The sequence below is a fragment of the Manis javanica genome, chromosome 7 (assembly GCF_040802235.1).
Source record: "Manis javanica isolate MJ-LG chromosome 7, MJ_LKY, whole genome shotgun sequence".
NCBI classification, from domain to species: Eukaryota; Metazoa; Chordata; class Mammalia; order Pholidota; family Manidae; genus Manis; species Manis javanica.
This window is the reverse complement of record NC_133162.1, coordinates 1,812,311-1,836,601: the sequence shown is the minus strand read 5'-3', so window position 1 is coordinate 1,836,601 and position 24,291 is coordinate 1,812,311. Positions and strand designations below refer to the sequence as shown.

The following is a 24,291-nucleotide window of genomic DNA, read 5'->3' as shown; positions in this document are numbered from 1 at the left end:
TGTGTGCTCTGTGCTCCGCGTTACACCACAGGCATGACAGCACACTGTGCTGCTACATGTAACACACAGAAGACAGACTATGTATGAACAGCACATGGTGAATATGTGCATGCGTTGGTATAAACAGGAGAACATTCCCCAAAATAAAGGACATAAATTTTTGCATTGAAGAGGCTCCTAGTATTTTCCACAGAATTAGTATTTTCAAGTGTTTAGGCATCATTAGAAAATCCCTGAACATCAGAGCAAATTGAGATAGCATTGCCATGTGTTTTCCCAAAATGCAAGCACAGGTTGCCTCTGAAGTTGCACAAACCCAAATACGTCTTTCCTGTTGGGAGCTCAGACTTGGAAGATAACAGAGCAATTTCTTTCAAATCACAAGGGAAAAACAATTCAAGCAAACACTGTAGAGTGTGACAACCTATCAATCACATTTGAAGGCAAATAAGAGCTTCAAACATCAAAGAAATCAGAAACATTTTTCACTGGGGCATCATTTTAGGATATGCTCTGGGAAAGTGCAGTTGTGAGCCAGGAGAGGAGAAGACACTAAATTCAAGGGCTGGTGGCTCCAAGCCAGCCGAGTGATGGCATGGGGTTTCAGCATCTCCGCCTGGAGGGAAATGCCAAGAGCGAATGTATCAGAAAAAAGGATGCTGCAAGGACGAAAGGGCCCCAGGAAGGCGCAGAGGAACGGCACAGAAAAGTACAGTGAGGAATTTGAAAAAGACACTGGCAGTATGTAAGGGAAGCAGCCTACATGAGATGAGAAATGGCAGTAACCAAACAGAGCATGCACAAGAGTCATGAGCTCATCTGGTGCGATTTCTAAGCAACTGGAGACGAGTAAAGGCATCTCTTGACTTGGATGCTAAAGCATTAGCCTAGGGGTGGGGACTCTCCAGGCACCAGCATCTAGTCAATTATAATACTGAAATTTTATTCACTTATATTACTTGCTTATTAACTTGTAGGACCAGTCTATGAACAAAGCTGGAAAATCTTGTGGGTGCCTATAGGACAGAATGTAATTATTAATCCCCCTGATGTAAAAGCAGAGCTGACAGAGGTTAGGACCAGGGAAGATGAAGGGGGAAATACTGATGCTAACAACCCTCCTGTTACAAAAAAAAAAAGAGAGTCACCATTTTAGGGAAGAAATTCACTATTTTATGGAAGAAGAATTAGAGATTAAAGTGCTTTCATTAAATTACAACTTATTTGAAGAGTATATAGTTCATAACATCTGAAATGATGTAAATACCATTGTGTGGGGTTGCGTATGTGAACTAAATTCTTCAAGTGGCTGTGGCAGAAAGCCTCTGACCACTCACCCTCCCTGCACGCCTGCCCTCTGACGTCCATACCACACGAGCCCCAGTACAACCAGGAGACCTGCGCTGACCTACGGGACAGCTGCCCACGCGCCTTGAATGGACACTCGAAAGCTGCGCTGTGCCAACGTCTGCCCTCCCGCTGCCCCCAGAGTCCCACGACCCCTACGTGAGACACATGGTCTCAGTGAGGAGGGCCGGCGGCCAGTAACCTTCCTGGGAAAAGCCTACCAACTATCAGGCATGTGATGGATGCCACCCAGGCCTGTCAACCACAAGGCCAAGGGACAGCTGCCAGTGATGATGAGGGACAGAGCCGGGAACAACCGGAGCTGCCTGACTGAGCCATCCCCAGTGTAGGCCTTCAGCCTTACAGCCACACAGGTAGCGACTGATGTAGGCCAGAGTCTTGGGGCAGTTTGCCATGTGGCAGCAGAAATTGGTACAGAAAGTGATGCCGAAGCAAAACGCTAAGAAGTGTGGCAGCGAGCTCAGGAAGGAACAGTCAGAGCGCGGAAGCTGGACCCCACCTGGCTGTGGTGAGATGACCAGCAACAGGACAGCCTGTGGTGGCCTGCAAGGCGGGGACGCCATCAAGGGCCTGGGGCTCGGGGCATGGCTTCCAGGCGGAAAGCTGTGCGCCCCAGAAGCCTCAGCCGCGATGAGATGCCCGGGGAGCCAGGTAAGCTGGGGAGCCACTCCATCTGCAGGAGGAACCAGGGGCGCCGAGCCTGGCTGGGTCGGGAAGAGGAAGAGAAGTGCTCGTGGTCCTCAGGCTCCCGCTGGGAGGTCAGGCTCCAGGCGAGGTGAAGCCTGGGCCAGAGACCCAGGGAAACAAGTCCGTCGGGAAGACCCCTGAGGCGCTCGGGGTGGGGCCCAGGAACAGCGGGGCAAGAGGCTCCCGAGAAATCTCGCAGATGTGTGTCCTATGGAAGCCAAACCCTGTAACTGCCGTACTGGAAAGGGAGAGAGCTGAACACATGAGTGTGGCTTTTGTTGAGTCTAAAACACAGAAAATCAGCACAGTTTAAGAGAGTTGTACCAGCAGAACCACAACCTGCCTGAACCCAGCCCGAATTGCTAGCCCTGAATTAGCCCGAGTTAAACAGATGGTCGTTCTTCTGAGCCACCACACGCTGGGATGTTTCCTTAGTAAGCAGCAGCTCACTTCTCCATTCTGGAGCCGTAAGTAACCTTCACGTTTCATATGATGTAATAGCCACTGTCTAAAACTGATAAAGTCCAGTCCATGGGAGAGTGAGCCAACAGGAGCACAAACCACAGAATAAAGGAGCAGCCGTGCAAAGGGGCTGCTCTGGGCTGGCGGCACCAGGTCCCGGGGAAGGGGGCTGTCACTCTTCATCTTGTGTCCCCATGTGTCCTGGCACATGAATAAAAGCAAATGTGAAAAGGTGTGAAGTTAGAGCCATGGGACATGCCAGATCAGAGGTGCCAGGGGCATTACATAACAGGCACAAGCTTTATGTGGGGGTTCAAGACACATGTCCATGAGCAAGGGAGGTTTAAGTTCAGAGCGAGTGGCCCTGGGGGTTAACTGTGCAAAGTGGGAGGTGGCTTGGGGCATGCTTCATAGCCTGAAGAGACTATTTAAGGCAGAAATGCAGTGTCCCCAAAATTCACTAAGTGCAGGCAGGGGTAGTATGTTAAAATTTGGCTAACGGTAGACGGCAGCCAGCTCACGCATGAGGTGCCCCTACCAGCCACAACCAGGACTTCAGCCTCCAGAACGTGCCTGGCTGTCCTCAATAGGCTCTGGCAAAGATGACGGGTGGGGAGCACTTTCTTCAGCTGATGGCCATTGAAACCTCGGCAAAATCTGAACGTGCATTCCCTCTGGACCCAGTCACCGGGGTGACTTCCCCAGGGCCATGATATACGGGCCCAGGTGTGCCCAGCCCCGCTTGGCAGCTGCCCAGTCTCCATGCTCACTTGTCCCCTGGGTGGAGGGAATCACAGCAGCCCCGGCCCATCTCCCTTCCCATGGACACAGGTGGGCACAGGTGCCTTCCTGCCGAGACACTCTGGGCTTGGGGAGTGGCACACGGAGCAGGAGAGGTGTGGCAAGTCTGGGAACAGGCATGACCTCGGGGCACAGAGGGCTGTGCTGATGGGGGGAGCAGGAGAGAAACTCCACCCAGGGCAGGTGATGGACCTGGGAAAGCCCAGGGAGCCCTCTGCCTAATCCTGGCAGGGGCTGGCACCTCACACTGGTGGCCCACTGTCAACCACAGGGGTCTCAGCTACACTGACTGGAAATGAGCCCGACTTCAGCGGCATCTTCCCCATCAAAGCCTCAGAACTTCCAGGTGACTGATGGGCGTGGCTGAGGGGCCAGGAGGCCCTCGGGCTCCTGAGGGAGCCCCACGGCATGCCTGCCTCTGGTGTGTGGAGCCGGGCGCCATGACCCACCACACACTGGAAAAGTGTCAGCAAAACGTAATTGCAGAGTCAAGTGCAGGGCGAATGCTGGAGTGACATTAATTACAGCATTTAATCCGTTAGGCAGCGCTGCCAGCTTAACCTCCTCGGAATTCTTTGAGTTCGTCTGCGATTAATTATTTTTGGAAATAACAGCCGACATTGTAACTTGCTAATAGGTTTAAAATAATAAATTTTTTTAAAAACTGTGGGGGGTTTACATTGGCTTTAGCCTCCTAAGTGCCTACAGTAATTCCACTTGTCAAGTGCAGCGGCTTCCTTCCAGGCACTGTCTCCCCACTGAAGGCGCGGCTCTCCCCACGTGGGGGCAAAGGCAGCTAGCTGCTCATGACCCTCCCCAGAAAGCCATGTGCCTTTCAGACCCGGTTTCCCCAGCAACCTTCAATGGTGACAGCCCAGACCAGAGGAGGGGCCTTCCAAAGCAGCTGGACTGACCCACTCTGGCTAATAGTGACATCCTATGTTCCAATAAAATGCTGGCCCACGGTCTGAGGCTCCCCTCCCCTCCTCCCGCACCACCACCCCTGCAGAGGGGCCCTCCACATGGCGGTCTATGCCTGCCTGTGCCACAAGTCGGGGACCACCTGGGGATACAGCAGAAATTGTAGCAAAGGCAGGGCCTCGGCCCAGAGGAGACACTGGGGCACACCTTCTGCCCCTGGTGGGGCCCCTGGGGTGAGATGCCTCCTCCCCGCCCCAGTGCACTGTCTGCTCTGAGCATGGAGGGCAGGTGGGCCACCATCTTGTTGGCACCCCTAGTTCCACATCCCGGGTCTGAGTCATCAGTACTCTGTATCCAAACACCCACAGGCCTGGTCCCTTCCCTGCTCCCAAACCTGCTTTTCAAGGCCATTCCCCCCCCTGCCCCAAAAAAGGCATCCTGGCCCCAGGCTCCCTAAACCACCCACTCACCCTGACACTGATATGCGCCAGGGCCAGCACTGCCTGAACGGCAGAAAGGTCATGAATTCTGGGTAAGGGCACCAGGTCCTCTGGGCCCTGGAGGCCTCCCACAGAATGAGAAGGCTGAGAGGCCTCCTCGTCCTGGCTCATGCTCCAGGAAACACGGTTCATGAGCGTGAGGCTTCCCACGCACAGCCACGGCCATGGGCCCAGAGCTGCAAGCTCCCAGAGGATGGGGATGCTCGGGCCTGCCCGCCCGGGAGGGGCTCAGGGACAGGGGCGTGAAGCATCCCAGAGCATCTTGGGCTCCTCTTCCCTGCAGCCATCAGGGTCAGCCACATGCAGCCCATGGACGGAGAGATGGCTCATTTCCAGGCCCCACAGGGACCTGGCGCCAGCAGCGCCATGCCTGGAGGTGCCCTGTCAGGGTCGGCCAGCTCAAAGCGGCGACTGGGAATGGACGACCCCAACTGTCTTGGCGGGAGCTTCTCTCTGGTTGTGGGACTCGACCTGGTTAAGCGGAGTTTGTTTTCTAGGGGATGTGAGCTAGTGAGTGTCTGCCCAGCGCCATGGCCGCACCCTGGGAAGGCGCATGCACCAGCTAGGAAGTCGGCTATAGGACCCAAGAAGGAACAGCTTTCCGGATCACAGAGGGGAACAAACAGCAAGTGTGGAGCCTCAGGCCACCCTCTCAAGGCAAAGCCTGCCTCAACTCTTCCCTCACGTGTGAGGCACCTTCTGAGGGCTTCGCCTGACCGCTTAAGTAAAAACAAATGTAGAACACAGTGCACCTCCCGTGTTACACCTGCGAGGACAGGATTTTAAAACAGCGCCCGTAAACAAGCATGAAAGCACTAAAACGGCTGTACATGCCACTGGGAAAGCAATGCAGGCACAGAGGTACCAAGCACTTCCTGGTGTACGGGCACACACATTAAGCCCAGGTGACAGATGCTCTGTTATGAAAAGGGCCCCTCCGTAGCATTCCTGGTTTCACCTTTACGGGGGAATGATTCCTTCCAAGAGACGGGCTAGGAGAAAAAGTGCTGCCACAGTCCCTGCCCCGTGTTACCGCCCAGAACAGACACCTCCGACAGACACAGCATCCTCCTCCTCCCGACCCCCAGCCTGGAGCTGCACCAGCGGGAAGCCCCGCTGGCACCCCACCCAGCAGACCCACAGAGCTGCATCCTGAGCCCCCCATCCCGCCACCCTGCTGCCCAGGGAGCCCTCTGCCTGATCCTGGGAGGGGCTGGCACCTCACGATGGCCAGACCAATGCAGCAGAGCAGCCCCGGAGACCGCACCTCGGAGGGCCCGGGTCTCTGCATGAACAGCCCCAGCCTTGGCGTGACGACAGCCACAGTCACACAAATCTACCAGGAAAAGGTGAAAACGATTTGAAAACATACTGAAATCGGCGGATCTGTCATGCCCCTGCTGCCCGTCAGGAGGGGAGTTTTGCTGCCGGGACCCCAAGGGACTCCCCCACCCCCTCCCCGTCACTTTAATCCAGAGCAGTCCGGAGTGTGCCCAGGAGGTGTGGGCTGGAAGTGAACTCGTGCCAGGCATGCATTTGTTTTCCCACAACGGCTTTATTAGGACATAATTCAATGGCCTAACATCCACCCATGTGACCTGAACAAGTCGGCCGTTCTTGCCAGTCACAGCCTCGGGCAACCATCACCACAGCTGATTCGGAATATTCTCACCCCCAAAAGAAACCCCGTGCCAGCGGCTCGCCCTCCCTTTCCTCCCACGCACCCACGCTCGGCCCCACACACCCTCCACCCCCGTCCCCAGGGACTTGCCTGTGCCGGGCGGCTCGCAGACCTGCAGTCTCACACCGCGTGCTTCCCGCAACCCGCGGGCTCCTCCGGGCACCGCGCGGGCAGAGCCCAACCAACTGCGGCGAGCCGGGCGGCCGGCGGGGGCGGCGTGCCGCGTGCGTGGCGTGCTGCGTGCAGAGCGCGCGTGCGTGGCGTGCGTGGCGTGCGCACTTACTCTGCCGCTGACGTCCACTGCGGCAAACCCGCAGATACGCAGCGCTCGGGGTTCCCGCTCATTGGCTGATGGATGTCGGGCGTCTTCCACTCTGGGGCCCTTGAAAACAACACCGCTGTGAACGTTTGTGCGCAAGCGCTGTGCCCGGCGTCTTCATTTCTCCCGGGTGCACACCCAGAAGTGGAATTTCTGAGTCCTGCGTTACTCGAGGAACTGCCGGGCCACTTTCCACAGGGCTGCCCCATTTTCCACTCCCAGCCGCGGCTTTTGAGGTTCCAGTTTCTCCACATTTTCACCAGTGCTTGTCATTGTCCGTCTCTTTCATTTCAGCCACCTAGCAGGCATGAAGTGGCATCTCGTGGGTCTGATTTGCATTTCCTGATGACTAAGGACATTGAGCATCTTTTCATGTGCTTGTTGGCCATTTGTATGCGTCCTTTGGAGAATTCTCTGTGCAGAGGCTTCGTTCATTGATTAACTTATCTTGCATATATATCTTTACAGGTAAAACAAACCTTTAACAAACTTCAGTTATACCACACACGAACTGTGACAGCTGCATACACTTAACTAACGCAAACTGCAGTCCAAAGTAAACACAGGCTCCACTCTCATCCTCTCCCAGGAGCAAGGACGCATCCTCATGCCTGTGAAACTGAAACAGAAGGAGGCCTCGACAGCCACAGTGGCCCTCCTGCCATAACATATCCCATAACATGTCCATAACATATCCCCCATCCTTCAGATACCCTTCTGACTTGTTTTTCTACCCCAGATGCTGCCTTGAGAAGAATGAGCACAGTAAAAATGATAGCTTAACTGATAAAATTGTAAGTCCATTCAGGCTCACTCTGGGATCTGTTCAGTGCAATACAACTGGGAATGTCACATAGACGTTTGGACACGCACATTAGGAACTGGAGGAGTGGCCTGGGTGAGGACAGAAATTTGGGAGCAACAATATAGGGGTGTTAATCTAGCCATGAGACTGGATGAGTTTAGCAGAAGTTCAGTCAGCTCGGGCAGTTGTACTGGAGAAGCGGAGTGCGGATCAGGACAGAGGGGACTGAGGACTGGGCCCAGGACAGCTCGGTATTTGAAAAGGTTGTTGGAGGTGGGGGCAGGGGACAGGAAGAGCGTTGGGATGGAGCAGGTGCATCCAGGAAGGAGGGGTTAGCCAGGTACGTACGTGTGGCCATCTGGAGGCAAATGGAACAGAGATGTTTCAGGGAAAAGTGATCAGCTCTGTCAAATGCTGCTGCGAGGTCAGTAACCGGGACGGCGATGTACTGTCAGGATGCAGGAGGTGGAGGTTGTTGGCCATCTCAGTAAGAGCCACTCAGTGGAGTAAAGGAGCCCAGCCCACTTGGACCCAGTTCAAAAGAAAACAGGAGGAAAGGAATTGAAACCAGCAAGCATGGGCAACTTATTTTGAGGAATGTTGATTAAGGAAAGAGAGAAACAGAGAGATGCTCTAGGAAGGGGCAGGGTTGGAGAAAACTCCTGATGTGCCCCCGCAGTCTGTGCTGCTCAGGGACCCCCATCGGGTGAGTGGCGTTTCCATTCACTCAGTTGCTCAGGACGAATCTTTGATGCCCGCTTTGAATCTGTCTCTCACACCCATAAACATTCTGCTGACAAGCCTGCTGAGTGAACATTCCGGTCAGATCCAAATTGGAACCCCCCCCAGACCCCACCACCACCCACACAATCCAAGCCTCCAGCTCCCCACCCGCATTATGATGGCACCTTGCCTGCTTGAGTGTCCCAAACAAAGTAAACACGCCTAACACAGACGCACTAGACCTTTATGTACATGTATTACAAATACCCCACAGGCAAGAACAAAGCCATGGGAGTGTCCGCTGGAGGCTGCAGCTGGCGGTCTTGGCCGCGGTCCACCCCAAACGGGGGGCTGTCTAGCTCCTGCATCCCTGCTCACGTGGACCCTGCTTGTGGACTCACGCTCATTAGAGATGGGGAGACCTCACCCTGGTGTCTCATTTCACCACCGAGCAAAGCAACTCCAGAGAGACACCTGCAGTGACTGAGGTTCCCAGCACCTTTTAGAACTGGACCCTTGCGTGAGGCCCCTTTCTGCCATGAGCCTTGATGTCACCATGAGTTTTCTGGCCCAAGGGCTATGCCTGGCTACCCCCACACCCGGATCCTCTCTGGGCCTGGCTCCTGGACCTCCCCAGAGCCCTTTTACTGTGGTCCTGGTGTCTCATTCCTACATCCACAGGCTGTCTCACTGCTCAGTAGAGACCCGCTAAATGCCCACCATGTGCTGGGTGGTCTGGTGGGCCGAGCAGCTGTGAAGGGACAACTCCCCATTGCAGCATCTTGGTCCCAGCATCGCTGTCATCTACAGTCATACCCTGGTCCTGTGCTGCCTGGCCAGCACCACGGCCAGCTCACCCAGTGAGGGGGTTGATCCAAGGGCAAGCAAAGCCTGGGGGGCCCGAAGAAGGCTGGACTTCCCCCGCCAAGGTCTCAATTCACTGCATACCAAGCCTGTTCCTTTTGCAGAGCTGCTGTTTCAGAAGGGCCCTTGTGTGAACACGGGCTACACTGCATGCCCTGGCCTTATCACAACCTCTAGGGCTGCAGGTCACAATTCAAACCGTGCTTTGTCCGCTCTTAATGACATCATCCTAGCGTGGCCCTCAGGGCATGCACATTGCTCCCGGTGCCCTGCCCCGCTCCCAGCACTCACCTTCCCGTGCACTCCAGGGCCCCCCTCGTGGGCCACAGAGACCTTCTCTGCCTTGGAGCTGTCCCAAGAGGGTGGTCTCAGCCCAGGTGTGGGGCAGGCAGGAATGCCAAGAAATCGGAGCCTCCAGGAGCCGCCCTCAACCAAACACAGGCGAGAGTCTATGGAAAAGAACCGGCCTCTTTGATCCTTGAGTGGAACTCTGAAGAATGTGCTAGACCTCAGTCCCTAGCAGGGCTGGACCCCCTTGCCATGGGAGCACGCCCCATAGGAGCTGCTCCTCCCATGATGCCCTGCTCCTCTACCCCTGCTCACACCGAGCCCCACCTCAGCATCTGCCTCTGAGTGCCCAACCTGAGACAGCCCTCCAGCTGGTCTGCCCGGGGCCGGCTCTTGGCAGGACTGACCAGCAGCGAAGGAGCAGATGGAGGGGAGCTGACCTGGTCCACAGAGGCCGTCCCTCAGTACCCTGAGGGAAGAGGCCCCACGTCTTCTGCTCACTCCTGAATACTCGGAACCTAGCCTGGTGCTGGGAATTCAGTAGGTGCTCAGGAAAAGTTGGGTGGCTGGTTGATTATCAAGTTGGGGATAGAACAAAATAATTGATTAGAGAAAATTCAGATTTACTCTCACTCCGTGGTGCTGGAGGGCCCTCAAGCAAATGGGAGCAGGTCGTCCCTGCCATTTTCACAGGCACGACATCCCAATTAAGAAAGTGAAGGGGGACAGGACCCCTGGGAGGCTGGCTCCAGTGCATGCAGCGCCGGGACTTCAGTGACTCTGGGAGCTGGCCCCACTCTGGCTCCCACTTAGAGCCCAGTGTCTGGAGGTTCCCTGGACAAGAGCCATCCTATCCAGCACAAAAAAACATGTTCTGCTCTTGTTACTATTATAATTTCATTTTTTTCTTGGAAAGCCTCAACCCACTTGTGTAAATTCCCAGACTCTGTGCATGCCCGGTCAAAAGCACAAGCATTAACTCCCGCTAGCCATCTTGGTCTGCTCTGCACTGCCTTCCCGAAAGCACCCTCACGCTCACACTGGTGGCTGCATTAGGGTGGGCGGTGAAAGCTACATCTGCCTCCTTCACAGATCATCGCTGGGGAGCGGGACCCACCAGCCGGCACACGAAGGCCTGAGAACAGAGCGCGGACCCTGAGCTTCTTCCCGAGAAGACAGCTGTTTGCGGGAAGCAGCTGCCCAAGGGCCCAGAATGCACACCTGGCATGGGCACAGCTATGGTGGGAGCTGCCTCGGTTCACAGCACAGAACAGAGCAATGTGGTGACCATGGGGGTAACATGGCCGGGGGGCCCAGCTGTGTCAGCAGAGAGGCTAACAAGAACACCCTACCCACACCCAATGGGAATGTGGCAGAGCCCTCGGGGCCCCTTGTGACCCTGCAGAGACAGGCCACCGAAACCACCAATCCTGCGGTCAGGGCAGGGCCTCCCCCAGCAGCCGGGTGGTCAGTGACTGTGAAGAAGCAAATGGGACAGCAAGTGCCCAAGCCCAGCGTGGCCTTGAGCAGGAAGGCTCTGCACAGTCCTGCTAAAGGGAGCACTTGAAAGGGTTTCAGACGTGGAGCCGTTATGTGCAATTTTAATGCCCCCATTTATGCCTCTCAGTTTTTCCTAAGAGTTCTGAGTGAGCATGTATCACTTTAAAAATTAGAGAAAATCTATGAATGATACAATAGAAGAAAATCAACAGCCAGAAAAGATACCCATGGTTCACCAATGGCTGGACATCAGGCCACTGTCACCAGGACTTTGTCATAGCTGTAAAGGGACAATCCAAGTTGTCCCCAAAGCTGTTTTGATACTGTGGCTGCATTTATTGCTCTAAGTGGGATCAAAAGTCAGGGCTGGAGCATGAGTTGAATGAGGGCAAAGTGGGGGACAATAGGAAGGTGAAGACCCACATGGGGTGAGCAGGCAGCACCCAGGATGGCCACGCAGCTGAGTGCCCGGCCCCTACAGCCGCTGCTCGGAGGTTGGGTGTGTGTGTGAGTGAGACAGACAGACAGACAGACAGGCACAGATAGGGAGAGACTGACAGAACCAGAGACCTACAGAACCCCAGGCTCTGTCTCAGGGCGTTTGAGTCCTTGGACTGTAAGGTGGCATTCAGACATCAGTTATTTTGTCCCCCAAAGTAGAACTATTGAACTTAGAACTACTGAAAAAAAATACTATAACTCTGTCGTCATAGCAGCATTGAATCCACATCAAGTCTGCTTGAAGCAGAGGTAACCTTTGGTGCATTCTCCCCGATGCTGGGGGTCCGTTTGGCAGCTCCCCTCACACCCGGAGTGATGGGCGGCAGGGGGGGAAGGCACACCCTGCTCCCACCCTGACACACACCGATGACGCGGGACCCCAGCACAGGGCTCCCCACCATGTGAGCCCGCAGTCACAGACGCAGCCTGAGCTCCCGGGACCTCCTGCATCTCCCCAGGTCCTGACTAACCTCAGTCCCCATCTCAGGGCCACAGTCTCCAGCCCTTTGACCTCACAACAGGCCACCTGCCCCAGTGTCTCCTCCCCTTCGTGAACGAGGCTGGGCCCCATCCCCACCTTGTGTGATGCCTCCCCTGCCACAGCCCACCGCAGAGCCAGCCTCTTTCCTCCCCTTCCTTCCACCCAATGTGCTCAGAACCTCTGGGTGAGTCTGTGCGAAGCCGTGGAGAGAAAACAAGAATGAGGGAAAGCCTCTGTCTTCAACAGGCCCAGCCAGGTGAGGCGGGGAGACGGCATCGGGCGCCCAGAGGACAGAAGTGCAGACTGGCTGGGGGCGCCCGGAGGACAGAAGGGCATCACACTAGCATCATTCTACATCTACGCAGGGGCGACACAAATTTAAACAGCAAGAGAAGCCTATGGAAATCTTTACATTAATCTTTACGTTAGTGAATGTGAACATTTAGAAGAGATGGACAAGTTCCTAGAAAGAAGAAATTTTCCAAAATTGACTCAGGAAAATAAAACTTAGATAATCATGTGGTTAGAAAAAATATTAAATTGTTACTCCAAGATCTTCCAACAAATAAGAAAATACAAAACACAATGGATTCTTGGAAGATTCTGCCCGTCCTTCGAGACCCAGATCATTCCAGAAGAAGAGATAAAAGAGAGTGTTTGACTTGCTCTCTGAGGCCAGGACAAGCTAGCATGTTTTTCTGACTCCATGTGTGCGAAACATCAGACGCGCAAGTCCGTAGAGACAGAAAACAGACTGGAGGCTGTCCGGGAGTGGGGCACGGCCAGCGGCAGGGCCTGAGGAGCAGGTGCTGGGGCCTGGGCTCTTCTGGGCGATGAAACTGTTCTGGAACTAGATGGTGGTGGTGGCTGCACAGCAGCCCAACTACAGGCTGCAAAATGGCTAACGGTTAGCGTTACACTGCTAGGGTTTGACTCAGTGATGGTAAGTGCATATCAGCCTCACTCAAGAAACACAAAGACTCAGAAGCTGTCCATGGAGGCGTGTTCCTGACATGGACAGCTGGGGAGTCGAGTCCAGCACAAGGAGCTGGGCTCTAAGGTGCAGGGCTGAGATGGCAGGAGGCCCTCCAGGTGGGCTCGCCCAGGTACTTCCTCGGGCCCTGTGCCATGCGGACATCCCTTCCCACTGCCCTGCAAGGAGGCCCAGAAGGAGACAACGGGCTGCCCAGGACAGAACCAGAGCAGGAAAGACTTCCTATATATCCTGCAGCACTGCCTGCCAAGCTGAGCAGAGGTGAGAGCAGACAGCTTCCCCAGGTGGGCATGGTGGGCCTGCACCACCCTGCGGGCTCTCCTCTAGAAGACAACAAAGGTCTCTGGCTTGAGCTCTTTGCCTCTGCCTCCTGGGCCACAGGCCTCCCTGGCTGGAGGCTCTGCCCTCCCTGCACTGCCCTGAGGCCCCCTTTCTCCTCTCCAAGTGGGATGGCGCCTCCCTTGTGCTTGGCTAGCCAATCATGCCCAGCCCACATTTGGTACATGGTGATACCGGGCTCCCCACTCTATTCAAAGGTAAGCCTGGGTGTGCACAGTGCAAGACAAGGTATGAGCACCTGGCCTTTCTCCGTTCTGCACCTTTAGCTCTTCTGTGTTGAGTGGCTCAGGAGCATCGCCATTTTCTCTCCAGCAGCAAGCAAATGGGGGATGGCACCTCCTGTGGCTCAGGGTGGGAGTGAGAGCACCCGCATTTCCCCCGGAGCAGCTGTGAGGCTGTGCATGGGGCTGGGACCTGGGCAGAGGGGAGGCAGCAGGGATGCCTCTGGGGAAAACAAACTGCACTGTGACTCACACCCAGAGGGAAGATCGGGGCGCAGGGGACGTCTTCTGGACGTGTTTGCTTACCGGAAGGATTCACAGTGGGGGCAGCCGCTGGCAGACCCTTTTGGATTCTAGCAGTGGAACTGGCATTTAGAAAACTGCACCCTGCATACCTCAGTGTAGTGCCAACTGGACGGCCTGCAGCATCAATCCTTAATAAGAGTTCACTTATGGGCAGCAAAGTCTTTCTTTGCTTAAATCCACTAATTTTTCTCCTGAGAGCAGCTCAGTCGCTCCAGTAGAGACACATCTGGCTGTCTCACAGAGGCGGGCGGAGTCTCAGGCACTTTGGGGTCACAGTGTTAGGATATTTTCTGTCTCTGGAAATCTCTAAAATGTTAGTATGTGTTACAACGTTTTCGACTGTAGTGGAGGAGGAAACAATTCCTGGATGAAAAAAGAAGTTTCAACCCTAAATGGCTGGGTTATCACTCTACAATGTTTCAGCATCCGCCAGGTTCGCTGAAGCGGTGAGCCAGCAGGCACAGGAAAGGTGCCCGGCACGGTTCTGGCTGCGGACGGTGCTGCCTTGTTAGGCGGCTTGGCTGCTGAGCTCCTGCTAGACAAAAGCAAGTCACTTCATAGCTGTTCTGCGGCAGGACAAAACGTTAAATTTAAACCATGAAATAGTCCTGGAAGCACAAGAACAGGTGGTAAACGGTCTCCAAGGCAGATGGTAGTTTTTAATAGTTGTGTTCAGTAGTCATTTGCTCTACTAGAGACCATGCCTATCACTCATGTTTTACCTCTTCCATTTGAATGCTTACAAAATGCTGGGCAGAGGTTTAAAAATAACTAGCCTCCTTCCTAAAAAGGACCCTTTCGTTTATTCCATCAAATAGGGACCAAGGTGTGCTGTGTTTCTATCCCCCCACATGTGGGTGCCCACGCCTGGTGGAGGCGGAAAGCTTGAGAACAGGGGGCCGAGGCAGGTCAGGAGGACTCGGCCCCGAGAGGCCAGGAAGTGGGCTGCTCCTCACACAAACCCTCTGCCTGTCTTCCGCTCTCCCTGAAAAACCTCCCATTCTCCTTACAAATTGTGAAACGAGTAGGACACAAGACACATTTTCCTCTGAGCATGTTCCTTCTTTGACATGAAGCTCTAAGATTCCAAGGTACAGTGGAAATGGGGCAAACTGCATTTGCTGCAACCCGCTTGAAGAAGGACAGGAGGGCCCCCCGTCATCCTCCAGCGGCCCCCCATGGCCCTCGCCAGCCCACCTCAGCAGCCCACGCTGCCAGCATCAGGGAAGCAGGAGAAACCGCCCCAGCTGGGAACCATGAGCCTGACCCTTGTGGAGCTTCCAAGGTCATCTGCTTTTATGACAATTCCAAGGGTACAAATAGTCTAGCTCCTTTATCTAAAATGGAAATACTATCTTCCGAATAAAACAGGATGGTTCATCTGTAGATAAATCCCAAACCCAGTCTGAACGTGGAGGATGCTTCCCAGAGAGGCGCACTGCCCCGGCCACGGCGTCTGTCTCGCCGACAGTGCTGTGGGCTCTCCCCTGCCCCTGCCCCCCTCGGCCCTGCCAGGTGCTTCATCCTCCTTCTGTCCCTGCGCCTGCTCAGGCCACCTGTTCTAAGGGGTGCAAGGAATTAGCAGGCCACCTGGGCCTCCACTGAGAACGCTCATCCCTGATTCTCCTTCTCTGGGGCCGCTGAGAGGGGCAGGAAATCAGCCGACAGCAAACTCTACCTTCAAGCCTTTGCAGGAAGTACTCAAGGGCAATTCCATACGTGTCCACATCATGAGTGTGGCCAGTCCCACTGAAACACCTCCTGCTGAGATCCTCAGGAGACAGCAGGACTACAGGACTAGGTGGACATGTCTCCCACAGACCCCACTCACCAGGGGCAGCAGGGAGACCCACTCCACCACCCCATGCCCAGGATGAGCCAAAGGGGCGAAAGGCACCCCCAGGCGGGGCCCCCGTGCACACTGAGCCCCTGCCTTTATTTCAACCTCAGCCTGGTCCCGCTGCTGCAGAATGGGGTTTTCGGACCAAATGTATCAGTGCCAACCCTATAAAGGCGTTTAGAAGCCATCTATTGAATTCTGCCCCTTCATCTTTTGACAGCCCATTTCCACAGTTAATTCTAAGGCAGATAACATTGATGCCTACCTTTCCTGAGTGCACATTATAGCAAATTTGATTATAGGGTCTTACAAAATGCAAACATAGAAAGACAGTCAATGATGATGTCCCCTTATAAATCATGTAAGAGACATAGAATGCGAAGTCACCCCTGGGGTACACAGGTTTGGGTCCTTTATGAGATTAATTTTCTCAGAAAACAGTAAGTCATCCTTAATAAATGCCAATGGACTGATGGGTTTTAACAAAAATCTCGACACAGCTGTTAATTATGTTCTACACAAGAGACCATTTATGTCTTTTATTTATTTCCCCATCACACCCTAAATGCATGCTCACTAACATGCTGAAATAGAAATAAGATTTTGTTCTTGAGAATATCATGTTCTAGTGACCAGCTAATTCATCAACCCAATAGAGAAACACGGAAACCCAGGCCCAGGTTCAAAGACCACATTAGATTTGCCAGAAACAAGGTCAGCACAACAAAAACGCTCCCCAAACTGGAAAGTAAAGAAAAAGGTTATTTTTTTCTACCACAGACTTGCATGTGCATGTATCTCATAACCTAGCGGTGTTTCCTATTACTAATAACCTAGCAATTAATGATATTAATACCAAAATTAGCATTCTAGTATTAACTGTAGAAAAGTCCACAGAATTTCTATCCCAGTCTTATTGTATCACATGAAAAACTAAAACTGAAGTCAAAGTGCTTGTTCACAAGATGTGAGATTATCAGGTGTCATCCAATCAATGTGGCCTTTGCTACATTTAAGGGGAGGGCCTAAACTTACACCACACGTGGCAAGCTGGTTACGGTTCACAGATACACACGTGTGGCCAAACACGTGAGCCCACGTGGACACCAGGGCTGCAGCAGTGTGGGACCCAGGACCTCCGTCTCCCCCAAATGCCTCATCACGCATCCTGGCACCGCTCAGGGCACCGAGCGTCCACCTGAGGACATTGCAGGATAAGAGGACACACCCTGCATCAAGGGCACAAAGAGCTCCGGGGCTCTGTACCAAGCCACAGGCTTTGGGGGCTTCCACAGAGGCCCCACCACGGTGGTGGGGCCACCCACTTCCGCAAAACCCACCCTGGGTGTTCAGAATGGGCCCAGCTGGCAAGCCCACGTGGATGGCTCAGGGAGAGCTCCATGCCAGTGTCAGCACTGTGTTTTCTGTGTTTTATTAACTTAGATATTAACTATGCTCTTGCATGGAATCTTTGCCTTCTTCCATGTTCTGCATAAGAACTCGACAGACTTCTGGTGTCCTTTCCCTATTGGTATTGTATCACTCCTGCTAAGGAGCTCGTAAAGGGAAGTCTTATTTCTCCAAACAGAAATTTAAACCTAGCTTTACAGCAGAAAGTGTCTGGGGTGACTTAACAAAACTGTCCAATGGAACAAAGGCCCATTTGTGCCACCTGAAAATGAGGCAACCTGTACACCGCCTACTGAATGCCCCCACGGCCAGGCTCGACGCCCCCTCCCCCTCCCACGGATCCAGGTCCTGAGAACCCGAGGTGGCCTGGTTCTCGCCTCATGGGCGTGTGGTGGGTTCTGGAACAGCTGGCGCAAGGCTTTGGGAGCCCATGCTCTGTGCTTACCAGGGAAGGAGGTGGTCCGCAGGGGTAATTTGATGGGCGCCAACGTCAGGAAGTGGCAAGGCTGCACGCTGGAGGGTGATGGGCCCCCCAGTCGCTCAGGGTCCACGGAGACCACGGTGGCAGCGGCTGCAGCGATGGCGAAGGCAGGGCTACCGCTGATGGGCTTAAGGCTGTTGTGGCGACCACCTGTAGAAGGGGGACAGGAAGGTCAGCACGGGGACACCAGTGTTCATAGGGACAGGTGCCACCTCGCGATGCAGCCTACACGCACCCAGGAAATGAGTGGTGTCGACCTCCTTCCTTGGAGGCCCAGGCTGTGTGCTGCTCTCCCAGGGGAAGTGTGATGAGCTCTCAAATGGCCAGAATGCTGGTTGTGCATGCAGCACACCCACACTGCCATGTGGGTCACAGATTCCAGGAAGTCACAGAGCTTACCATCAGCAGGGGATGTAAGTGCCTCAAAGAGAAGGAACCTGCTGTGGTGCACATGTGATACACACTCAGACATGATGGTGACCAGTGAACAATGACTCAGAGCAAGAGCTGGCAGTGGCCGGGGACAGGCCCATGAAAGATGTGGGAGGTGGCCTCAGAGGAGGGGGCAGCTGCGGGTCAAAGTGGAGAAAGGTTTCCAGAGGATGTGGCCGGCCACCTCGCCAGCCGCTCCACGGGACTATCCTGGCACCCGTCCCGGCCTGGACACTTCCGGGAGAAGGCAGGCCCCTGGCGTGGAGCCCAGCTGGTCTTTCTCAGCATTGTCATTGAAGAACTTGAAAGCTTGCTTCTGTCTGCACCTTTTCTTTAAAGGTTTTTTTTTTTAATGGACTCCTCAGTTCCTCCAATAATTGTGATTTCTAAGAAATATTTTGTAGCTACCAGCTTACAGTGATGGGGCAAGTCAAGTTTTTCCAGTTCTGGAGAGTAATTTGGAAATATGTTTTAAAAACCTTAATATAACTCACAACTTTTGATCTGGCATTGCCCTTCCTATAATTCAGCCGCATGCCTAATGCCCGCACATAAAGGCTTATAGTGAGAAACTAGAATTATCAGCAAAAGGCACATGGGTGTATAAACAAGTGCGCCCACTTAATGAGATGTTAAACAGCCAGTAGACTCATCCAGGAAGGACGCTCAGGGCTGTTGGGAATGGCTCCCAGTATGTTCAGTAAATAAAGCAGATGACAAAATCACTTTACTTCCACACGATATGGTCATTCAGTGAACAGATCTGTGTTTGGCTGACTGGATGCAAAGAACACTGCAGCTCCTGGGGCAGAGCAGTGAGTCAGACAGACGGAGGCGGCCCTCGGGGACCACCCCTCCCAGGTAGGGAAGGCTCACGGTGCACACCCTTCCTGGGGCTTTGCTCGATGCTACAGGTTAATGGCAGAAAAGCAAAGCAGGAAAAGGGGACTGAGAATTAGCAGGTGGGTTTCCGCCTTAACCGGGGTTGTCAGGTGACAGCCCCTGGGAGGCAAGGAGGGGAGTCACGCAGGGCATGGTGGGCCAGGGGCAGGGAAAGGAAGTGTAAAGGCCTCCCCGCATGTTCCAGAAGCTGCAAGGAGGTCAGGAGGGCCAAGTGATGATGACTGGGCCTCGTCCTCTGAGTGAGGCCCGCACGCAGCCTGTGGAGCAGAGGGACCCGCTCTGACTTGCTTTAAGGCGCTCGTCCTGGCTGCTCTGCTGGACGCGGAGGAGGGGGGCAGGCTGAGCTCTGCCTGATTCTATTTAGTCTCTCTCTGTTTCTGTCTTTCCTTGTTTTCCAAATTCTCTATTGTGGGCATAGACAGATTTTAAAAATTAGGTATTTTTTGTAGAGCAACTTCAGGTTTACAGAAAAACTGAGCAGAAAATACAGAGCAATCCTGTATATTCTGCACCCCGTTTCCTCTCTCATCACCCCTTGGCGTTGGTGAGCTGCATTTGTCACTGTCGATGAAACAGCACAGACACATTCTTATTGACTAAAGTTTGCAGTTTGCAGTTTCAGGTTTTGGCGGTTGGAATAAAACAGCTATAAACATATGTTCCATATTCTGTTTGGAAGTGAGTTCTCAATTCATTTGGGTAAATACCAAGGAGTGTGATTGCTGGATCATAGGCTAAGACTACTGCTGCTTCTAACCAGAAAAATGAACCATCCACAAAACGAAAAGACAGCCTACAGAAGGGGAAAAAATATTTAAAAACCATTTATCTGATAAGGGGTAAATATTCCAAGATATATAAAGAACTTGTACAAGTCCCTAGCAAAAAATAAAATTATATTAAAAATGGGCAAAGAACCTGAATAAACAATTTTCTAAAGAAGATACATGAAAGGCCAACAGGTACAGAAGGAGATGCCCTCAGCATCACTGACCATCAGACACGCATATCCGAACCACAGTGAGATACCACCGCACTGCGGTCAGCACGGCCGTCATCAAAAGGAGGGGAGGTAATCGATGCCATGAGGCTGTGGGGGAAAGGGAGCCTGGACACTGCTGGTGGGGTTACACCTGGGGCAGCCACAGTGGAAGACAGTCCGGGGGATCTTCAAAAAATTAAACATAGAACTGCAATATGATCCAGCAATCCCACTTCTGGGGATCTATCCAGAGGTAAAGAAAACACTAACTGGAAAAGATACCTGCACCCCCACCTTCAGAGCAACATTATTTACAATAGCCACCGCCTGGGAACAGCCCGTGCCCACAGATGGATGAATGGGTACAGAAGATGCGGTGCATCTGCACAGTGGAATATTACTCAGCCACAACATGTGGGGAACTGGCATTTGTGACCAACGGGCAGGCCTTGAAGGCATTATGCTCAGTGAAGTAAGACGGGTACTGTAGGATCTTACTTGGACGTGGACTCTGAACAAACAAATTGGTGAAAAAAGAGCTTAGACTTCTGGTGACCAGAGGCAGAGGTGGTGCAGGGGGAGAGGAGGAAGGGGGGTACAAGGGCAGCCTTCAGTTATGGGATAAGTAAGGAGGCACTGGGGATGGACGGCCCGACAGGAGGACTGGAGCTGACACTGCCGTGAGACACAGGACAGCTGGTGAGCAGAGACGCCAACAGTTCTCATCATGAGGGCCTCTCCTTTTCTTTCCATTGCATCTAAGTGAGAAGACGGGTGCGAGCTGAAGCTACCATGGCCATCACTCCACAGCATGTGCACAAGAAACCACGACGCTGTGTGCCTCACGCTCACACAGTGACGTCTGTCGATTATTTCTCAGTAAAGCTGGGAAAAAATGATGTGTCAACTGAAAAGAAAAATACATGAATAAAGCTTACCTGCCTCTTGGGAAAAAAAAAACCAAAAAAACTTGGAGAGAGAGTTTTTAACCTGCTTTGAATTCATTTGGTTACGTATAAAAATGCAGCTCCCTCCAGTTAGCTCACAAAGTTGAATGAATAGTATCAGTGGACATAGAAAGGTAGTAACCAACACTAACAAAATCATTGTCATAACTGCTGGATGAGACGGGAAGAGCCCAGGCCTTCTCAGGGCAAGGATGCCACTGGCCCCCGGCCTCCGGGAGGGGCCCTGGGTGTCAACGTCTGACCCAGATACCTGATGTGTGTGCAGAACCTTGCTCCAAACGTCCAGCGCACCAAGAGCACACGTGAGTGCTGGGGGGCTGGCGCACAGGCACTGTTACTGACGGGCTCACGACCGTAAAGCCCGGGGAGTCACGGCAGGAGGTGGTGCTTCCCCCAAGTCCCTTCCCGGCACCGTTTGCTCAGGCACCTACCAGGCATCTCCACATGCCAAACTGTGCACAGCTTGGCACTGGGAAGGGGATGGGAAAGCAGACACCTGTCAACTGATAAAGATCTGCAGGACAGGCGGCCCAGAGGTGCATGGAGCCAGTGTGGCCAGGGGGTGCCAGCTGCTCTCCCGGGGGACACCTCTGGAGCCCAGTCCAGAAGAGGAGCAGGCACTCAGCAAATGGGCTGGACTGATAAATAATCATCGTAAGTTGCTCTCCCCAGGGGACTGCTGAGAACCCCTCAATGGAATAGACAGGCAGTGGGATCAGAGGTCCAGCCAAAGACTGCTAGGAGGTAAGCCAGAAATGCTACGCCGTAAGAGTTACTTAAAAAATCAGTTTTACAAAACAGTAATTAGTCATGGGCTTCCCTTGCAGAAGGCCCGAGGAGAGAGCACAGGCCCGCTGCTGCTGGGGAAACGCCAGGCCTGCCACGCTCTCACCCCTGAGCTGCCTCGTGACGTGTCGCCATCTCCAGCAGCCAGACTTGCAAAAGAGCTTTGTGGGCGCTCATCCTGAGCAACCCCCACAGCCATGTGAAGGGGAACTTCCAGTGTCCCTGTTTGTGGCCAAAGACAGCAGGACTCAATTAGAGCTCAGACCCTTCTCACAGGCCCCGGAGGACAGAGGCCGCAGACCCCTCAGCCAGGTGGCCCCCACAGAGCTGGTGCTGGACCTCTTGTCCAAGACCCCAAGAGGACTGGAGTGTCTGGAGGACTTTCTCCTTTGCACGGCCAGAGCCCACGCTGAGCCCATACCCACAGGAGGCCAATGGGCACAGCTGACACAAGGACTTAACTAAGACTCACTCTCAGCAACCCGGAGGGCAGGCAGGCAGCCTCCCGCGAGCTGCTCTGTTCCCAGGCCCCCTAGCTGTCAGCACCGCCCAGCCCAGAACCTCCCCTCAAACTGGAATCCAGCCAGCTGCTGCCTGCTTTTCCCAGAATCCAGCAGAGGGGAGGGGCGGGAGGGGAGGCTGGCGGTGCAAGAACTGGCACTACTGAGCATGGGAACCCAGCCCTGGGCAGGCTCAGGGGGCCGCTCCAGGGCCCACAGCGCTATGGCTTCTTGCCCCTCAGGGGTTTTCTCTTCCCCACCAGGCAGGTGCTGGGAGAGCCAGCTCCCGACCCAGGGGGTCTGTCAGAGCCTTTGCTCTGCAGAGGCAAGCTGGGGGGGGCAGTGCTGGAGGGGCCCTCACATGGTGCAGCCCCTGGCCTCTGCCGCGGATGCTCTGCTGCAGGGACCGCTCTGGCATCAGGGTGTCCCTAAGTACCAAGCTGGGAATTGTAAGGCTCAGTGGGCTGCAGAAGGGTTAAATGCTCCACATGTAACTTCTGTGTCATCACCAAAGAACAGGGCCAAGGCCTTGGAGTGTTGTGTCTGTGAGAATGCAGAGGGCCAGCCCTTTGGCCTTAGAGGAGGCACGGGGTGTCGAGTAAACCCCAGGATGCTGGTAGGGCTTCTGCTGAGGAGGACCCTCACCTGGCAAACACCAGCTGTTGTGTTCTCTGTGCTGAGCCACACATTCTAAAGAATAAACAATCATTAGTTTATTGTGTATATTTAGCAAACAGTTTCCGCTATGGTGGGAATCCTTCAGGCAACGTATCTTCCAACTGGCAATGTATTCTGCAAAAACGGCTGTTGGATCAGAGCGGTGACTTCAGGCAGGAGGCACATGTGCTGTGCTTCCACGGCAAGGCGGGTCTGGGGCTGCAGTGGGCACATGTGGTTTGACATGCAGAGGGCAGAGGACCCACAGGTGGGCACCCTGCATTCATTCGGCTCCAGAATCAGTGGGCTCAGCCCTGCAGGGACCAGCATCCAGAGCAGAGCTGTTTTTCCCTCCTGTCCTGACAGCGCTGTGCGCCGGTGCCTTGATGCACTGCTCCCAGGAATAGGGAAATTCACCTGAATTCAACCCATCCCTTTTAGGAAGACTAGTGACAGGTTTTGTGTGTCTGTGCATCTAAAGAATGAGCCACAGAAAATTCCTGAATGTGTTTTTCAACCACTGCTGAAATAGGTGGCCTTTCGCTTTTGTTTGCTTTCCTTGGTATCTGTAAGTTCTGGCTGTTTTCTGAAAAAGGCATCGGATCCTGGGGATGGTTAAAGTCTGCCATGGGCCCATGAAGCAAGCCTGTAAGATGGGTCGGACAGTCGCCCTCACTTGCCAAGTTACCTGTTCCGTGACTGGGTCCCTCTGCATTGCAGCTGCTCAGGGAGCCCCCACATCTGTCTTCTCTGTGTCCGGGCTCTGAGGCAGTGTGGCTGCACGCCGAGGGAGGGGCTGCCCACAGGGACGACGCTTGCTGGTGGCGAGCTGGCCCAGCACCCTTCCCACATGCTCTGCTTATTTCTCCGTCCCCTCTGTATGGCACTGGGAAGGTGACTTTCCTGTACACACCCTTGCACTGTGTCCACAGGGTCCCTTCCTTGAGTTTGCTGATGTCCAGGCATGATCTTCTGTGCACAGAAGCCCTCTGCCAACAGGACCAAGTCCTGCCTTTCAGCGAAGGCTTTGCTAGGAACTAGCTCTTCCCGACACCAGGCACTGCTGTAATTTGACTCATTTCAAGCTAACTTCGTCCACAACTACACACATTTCAAGTCACACGGAGTCTCTCCCAGGCCCCAAGGACCCCTGCCAACCCCCTGCTATATCCCATCTCCCATCTGCCTTTCCAAAGGCTTTAAGTCAGAGCCAGGTGGCATTCATCCCTTTGTATGGCCACTAAGCATCTGTGATGAGTGTGGGAACCACAGAGCCCTTCTGTACTCCTAGGACCCCATCCTTAATTGTTATTTGGGTGGGGCTGGGCAGGCTCAGGGGCTGTGGGTACAGACCTGAGACCTCTTAGTGGTGCCCTGCCCCCACCCTGTGATTGACGATCCCTCCAAGTTATTGTCCAGACACTATGATGAAGGGTGCTCCTGGCATTGACCCCGGCCAGGGTTGATCCAGCTCCTTCTCACAGCTCCAGGGACCCTCTGACGTTCTCCCACAGACCTACAGAGCCAAAGGCGTGCTTTGCCTGTGGGTCCCCACCAGGGACACCTGAGGA

General features: G+C 53.9%; 1 protein-coding gene across 1 annotated transcript in view; it reads right to left on the bottom strand.

The window, feature by feature from the left end:
- TCERG1L (transcription elongation regulator 1 like) overlaps window positions 1-24,291 on the bottom strand; it is a 173,031-nt gene that overhangs the window by 125,209 nt on the left and 23,531 nt on the right. The window contains exon 4 of the mRNA XM_037010956.2: window positions 17,457-17,642. Within this exon, the coding sequence (XP_036866851.2) occupies window positions 17,457-17,642 (186 nt within the window). The remainder of the gene's footprint in view (window positions 1-17,456; window positions 17,643-24,291) is intronic.